This window comes from Clupea harengus, chromosome 8, assembly GCF_900700415.2.
Source record: "Clupea harengus chromosome 8, Ch_v2.0.2, whole genome shotgun sequence".
NCBI classification, from domain to species: Eukaryota; Metazoa; Chordata; class Actinopteri; order Clupeiformes; family Clupeidae; genus Clupea; species Clupea harengus.
The window spans coordinates 28,527,707-28,533,718 of record NC_045159.1 but is presented as its reverse complement, the minus strand read 5'-3'; the positions used below and the strand labels follow the sequence as shown (position 1 = coordinate 28,533,718).

Genomic DNA, 6,012 nt, shown 5'->3' with positions numbered 1-6,012 from the left:
TAAGCCTATGGCTAAATGTCATCATTATATTCCGTGTCCACAGTGAACAGTAAATCAATTCCTTGTTGTACACTCTCCCAACTATGCTCTATGTTTTGTGTTGAAGCACTTTAATAAATCTGACAGGGCAGAACAGACTTTAAGACTTGTATCATTCACTCAGACCTTGTGTTTGGGATGATGCATTCAAGAAACAAATCCTGGCCAAGATTCCGCTAATGTAGAAATTCAATTATAGCCAGTGTGGCAGATTTCAAGCATTTTTTGGAAATGTGTCCTATTACAGAGATCAAGCAGGATTTGTTCCACTATAACATCCCAAATGCAGTTTGAAGACTGATGTTGGGTTCATGAATGACAGCGCATCACCAACCGAGCTTAAGGGGTTACAGTGGTCATGTATTGATCCTATTGGTGATTATTGGCCGGTCTCATAATCTATTACACATGACAGGATGTTTTTTGGGATTGTACTGAATACTTGATTGCCAGTGCATCTGACCAGTTATTTGACATAGGCTAATTTTGTAACGCAACAGTTCCACTAAATGAGTTTTTACTAACTAAAGTAGGCTTGCATTCAGATGAGTCACTTGAAGAGCAGCACTCTGTAGTTGAATTATTACAATTATAAGAAAAAAAGATACAACAACATTTGTTTGATAAATTATTATAGTGGATTAAGTAGTGTGTTTTTTTCTCTAGAATTTGTGCCAATTCTGTTTTCTCTCTTCAGTGCAGTTCAAGAACTGGTCAGAAGGTGGCGCTAGGACTAGAAAAATTACTCTTTTACCATGAGAGCTTTTTTTCGAATCCCAGCCCAATTTCTCACCCTCCAAATCCTCAACACACCTGGAACTCAAACAAATCTGAATTTGTTTCAATTCCCTCGAGTTCAAACAGAGTGGACTCAAATTCTACTCAGTTCAGGGCTATAACTAGCAATGGTCCCAAATTACACCTACAAACTGAAGCCATTAATGAACCAATACAAAAAAACAAAGTAGAAAAAACAGGTGACAAACTATATATATCAATAAAATGTTTTTGGTCTGGTGTAAAACAAATACATAAAATAAAATGTCCCGTCATGCAAGCTCCATCACCAGCCAACAGCAAATAGCTAGCAAATAACCAATACACCCCTTGTAACCTTAACAACAACAACAACAACAACAACAATCAACAACATTTGCGTGCTGAAATACACGATTGTACACAAACAAAAAATAAAAACATAATTTACCATTACCAAAAAAACTGAAAATGGTGTCCGTTTCGTTCCTTATATAAATGGTCTCCTTTTAAAAATGCACATGTTAAAAGCATGCATCCCTTGTTTTTATACTTCCCATGTTTATTCAAATTGCATTTATTTACATTCCTGTTAGTATTTTGATGCATAAGAATTTCTCTGAGGCTACCAGAGTTGTGGTGGAAACATTAAATAACAGAAAGGTCAAAAAGGTCCAACGACAGAACCTTGACAGCTCTGAAGTGGTCCTGACCTGCAGATACTATCCCCAATTCCCCACCTTCTAACCCAAGCTCAAATGAGTCATTTTGGTAGCTCTTAACTCACTCGTGTCTATCCCCGTACATCCCCACCCCTGGGTGTCCCAATAGCACGCTGCGCCCAAGCCTTAGTGCCTTTAGTGTTTGCCCTTACCACCACCACCCTGACTTAGCCCCGGAGAAAGCGAGACAAAAGCATGCGGTACGGGGGAAGGAGAGAGAGAGAGAGGGAGAGGGAGAGGGAGAGACAGAGACAGAGAGAGAGAGAGAGAGAGAGAGAGAGAGAGGGAGAGACAGAGAGAGACAGAGAGAGAGAGAGAGAGAGAGAGAGTCTCCAGGGTCTTCATGTCATTCATTCCTGTCAGAGAGAAGCAGTTTGGTTTTTGTTTTGTTCTTTAATGGGTGGTAAAGATTTCCTGTCCGGAGAAGCAGAACAGAAACACATGCATTTATCACTGAGCCAAAACACAACAGCATTCCCCCTGCTGGCTACCCTGATAGGCACTTGACACTACAACACAGTGATAGAAGTTGAGACATGGGTTAAGAGTCTGACTGAGCTCACAAGTCCTTGAGATGTCTGAGAGGTCTCTAACGGACGGCCGCTCAGAATCACAGGCCATTTCTGACTCCTTCTCTAGTCTTTCATTCATCACCATTTCATATCAACTACAAAAGTAGAGAGTTCATTGTATAGCAGGGTAGTTATACATGATTCATTATAACATTTAGTAAAACATAATGGTAGGCTGTTCTTGCTTGCTTCATCCCAAACTTAAAAGTAGCACCTGAGTTTGTATACATGCAAAATGGTTTTGGCAAAGTTCTCTACCAAAACAAACAAACAAACTTCTGTGTAGCACACTAACAGTAACTGCCTTAGCAACTCCCTTAGCAACCAAAAACAGCCTAAATGGGCATTAGAGGCATGGAATTTAGAACACTGGTGATCACATCCATTAACTGTGGATGGCACACACAGGTAGAATTTAGCATGTTGCTCCGACACCAGCAATCAGTCATAAAGCTGTCTCACCAGACACCTCCTACTGAAAATGATTCAGTGAGTAAAAGAAATGCAAGGCGTACTGTATGTATAGCTATACACAGGGTTGGGGAGTAACTAGTTACACGTGACGGAATTACGAAATTAAATTAAATGTAATTTTTTTTTTTCAAATGAAATGACAGTTACTAATCACCACTTTGATGGTAACAAGAGCTGTGGTGATGATGTCTGGTGAGAGGGAGAGAGAGCTGTGCTACCGTGAGTGCTGCTTCCGCTGACCTTCCCTTACCTGTTTGATCATTTCTCCGCTATTCTCGATCACAATGGTCTTGGTGTCCTTGACCGGGGACGTGGACTGGTAGTCATCGCTGAGCAGCCCCATCATGGGGTACTGGTTCCTGTACCTGTGAGACAGACGGAGCAGACGGAGCAGACGTGTCAGACGTGTCAGCCCCTACGGGACACGCTGGCAGAGCACAGGGGACGTGACACAGGGGATCACAGGACTTGCATTGGAAGACGATGCCAGTGATTTAGCAGGTTTGCTGATCAACTTCAGATCACAACACTTTACTCCAAATGACTGAGACTTTACCAAATAGTGGGGCAGGGATTAGTTTGTGTTGTCATCTTTTTTTCCCCTCAAAGTTACAGATTTCTACCAATGACGTCCTTTAATTCAGGGACTCTCTTACTGTTGGTCACTCTTGAATGATTACAATCTTCTAGAGGTCAGGATGCTGACACTAAGAGGTCAAAGGTGAGTGAGTGAGTGAGGGGTGAAAGGTCACCTTTTAGTGATGACAGTCCTGGTGACATTTTGTGCGGCGCTGTTTTTCTCCTGCTGGAGTCTCAGGATGTCCTGCATGGTGAAGACAAAGACAAAGACAAAGACAGGGCTGCTGTGAGGGTGCAGTCAGAGACGGAGATAAAATACCGCTAGAAAATGATCAGCATTTCAAAAAAAAATCGTCATTAATATTGTTACATAATCATAAGACTATTCTTTGATTATGCAACGATCCTAAAAGGGTGCTAAAATGTGAGTTTCCTTGTATTCTGCGATTAGGTTGGTAATGTGAGCATTGTACAGATGAATGGATCCCCAGTATAACATTCAGAGTAAAAATGAACACTAACAGATACCACTGGTCCTTTTCTACAGGGTGATAAAGTTTCAAAGTGCTGTTCAAAATTCACACTAAAGTCGAACCGCTCCTTACACCCTTGCTTAATTACACTCTTCAGTGGTATTCAATTGCTCCTTTAACGTACCGTGGAGTTGAATAAGTGTATCATTTCACACCCACTTTTAGTTCAGACACTGCAGCTCACTGGCTCTTTGCGATCGTAGAGTTACTGATACTGATACTGATAAATCAACGCATGTCATCTTTGACTAAATAGTACACAAATAATAATCTTGTACAGAATTTGACAGGCCCTCAGTCATTGTGACGGGGTGACACGTGTCATGTGTGTAGTTTGACCCCTGACCTCCGCCTGCCGTTTGATGAGAGTCTCGCGCAGCTCCAGGGTGGCCAGGAGCTCGGTGATGCGCAGCTGCAGGCTCCTGTCACTGGTGCGCTCCGTGGTGTGTTCAGTCTGGATCTTTATCACCTGGGTCTGCAACACACACACACACACACATGTTCCTTCACACACACGCACATGTTCCTTCACACACGCACACACACACATGTTCCTTCACACACACACGCACACATAAACTCATACACACTCAACCAAGAAATGGATGATAAAAGAACATGCTCTCCGATCTCTCATGATCTCGCTCTCGCTCTCACATACACACACAAATAGCACACACACACACACACATTTTCCTTTATACACGCTTAACAAACAAACACTTACGAGCACATTTACGCACCAAACTCACTGAGACCCAGACTCACCCGGAGGATCTGAAGCTCCCTGTCCTTCTCCTCGCGCAGGGAAGTGAGCATCTGGTTATACTGGCGAGACAGCTCTTCTGTCTTAACCTGCAGAGTGGAGCTACTGCTCTGGCCCGCCAGCTGGAGGAGCAGAGGAGAGGAGAGGAGAGGAGAGGAGAGGAGAGGAGAGGGAGAGGAGAGGAGAGAGAGAGGAGAGGAGAGAGAGAGGAGAGAGAGAGGAGAGAGAGAGGAGAGGAGAGGAGAGGAGAGGGAGAGGGAGAGAGAGGAGAGGAGAGAGAGAGGAGAGGAGAGGAGAGGAGAGAGAGAGGAGAGGAGAGGAGAGGAGAGAGAGAGGAGAGAGAGAGGAGAGGAGAGAGAGAGGAGAGGAGAGGAGAGGAGAGGAGAGGGAGAGGAGAGGAGAGGAGAGGGAGAGGAGAGGAGAGGAGAGGAGAGGAGAGGGAGACAGCAGGAGAGATGTGGGAGAGGGGGAACAGATAGGTGGAGAAAAGACGGGGAGACAAGATCAAACAGAAGAAGAAGAAGAGAAGAAGACAACGTGAAAAAAACGAGTTAAAAGAGAGATCGGGGGGAACACAGAGAGAGAACAAGAATGAAAAAGTGAGATTCCTGGAGGGCCGGCAGCAGGGCTGTTAAATCACCCAGATCCAACCAGCCATGAGGCCTCTCCCGAGTGCTTCTGTACCACAGTGTCTTGTCCCTCCTACTCCAGCGCCTTCCTGCAGTCCTCCAGCTCCTATCCAAAGCTGACTGTGAGGATCCTACCCTTACTGTCGGGTAGCAGTAATCTCAGTACTGCCGGTGGTCCCCACTAACCCCAGGCCTTTTGGGCATACCACTGATCTAAGGCCTGCTGTGTCTTCCTCTGATCTAAGGCCTTTTGGGCATACCACTGATCTAAGGCCTGCTGTGTCTTCCTCTGATCCTGCTACTGCTACTGCTGTGTCTTCCTCTGATCCTGCTACTGCTACTGCTGTGGTCCCCACTAACCCCAGGCCTTTTGGGCATACCACTGATCTAAGGCCTGCTGTGTCTTCCTCTGATCCTGATCCTGCTACTGCTGTGTCTTCCTCTGATCCTGCTACTGCTGTGGTTCCCTCTGATCCTGCTACTGCTGTGTGTCCTGCCTATATAATCCCTGCTCCCAAGAGTGTACATGATCTGTGCCCATGTAACTGCATGCATGATCCTGAGTACTGATCCTAGACCTGCTCTGAGCATCTCCTGAGTACTGCTGTACCTTACCTTCTGTCTGAGCATCTCGTTCTCCTGCTCCAGGGCCCTCCTGCTGCCCTCCAGCTCCTTGATGCGGAACTCGTGGCTGGAGTCGCTGCTGCGGGTGCTGAGGAGCTGCATCTCCAGGCTGCGCTGGGAGCTGGTGGTCTCCTTCAGGGTCACCTGCACGGAAGAACACGGAACACGGAACAGGGAACAGGGAACAGGGAACAAAGAGTAAGGGGCGACAGTGGTACAGGAGGTAGAGAAGTCGTTTAGTAATCAGAAGTTCGATTCCCTGTCGAAGCGTCCTTGAGCAAGACACTGAACCCCTAATTGCTCCTGATGTGCAGTGTG

General features: G+C 45.5%; 1 protein-coding gene across 1 annotated transcript; it reads right to left on the bottom strand.

The window, feature by feature from the left end:
* Window positions 1-1,787: 1,787 nt before the first annotated feature.
* LOC116221543 (protein POF1B-like) lies at window positions 1,788-5,860 on the bottom strand. The gene is made up of 6 exons (XM_031572628.1): window positions 5,686-5,860; window positions 4,444-4,563; window positions 4,022-4,150; window positions 3,316-3,386; window positions 2,814-2,928; window positions 1,788-1,931 (listed from the first exon to the last, which is right to left on the bottom strand). Exons 1-6 carry the CDS (start codon window positions 5,794-5,796, stop codon window positions 1,911-1,913), a joined length of 567 nt encoding a protein of 188 aa, XP_031428488.1. The 5' UTR covers window positions 5,797-5,860; the 3' UTR covers window positions 1,788-1,910.
* Window positions 5,861-6,012: the final 152 nt, after the last annotated feature.

Excerpts from the sequence above, each read along its gene's own strand:
- LOC116221543 (XM_031572628.1), bottom strand. The coding sequence starts at position 5,796 with ATGCAGCTCCTCAGCACCCGCAGCAGCGACTCCAGCCACGAGTTCCGC. Across the intron at positions 3,387-4,021 it reads TCATCAAACGGCAGGCGGAG|GACATCCTGAGACTCCAGCA; the intron begins GTCAGGGGTCAA and ends TTCACCATGCAG. Across the intron at positions 2,929-3,315 it reads AGGACTGTCATCACTAAAAG|GTACAGGAACCAGTACCCCA; the intron begins GTGACCTTTCAC and ends TCTGTCTCACAG.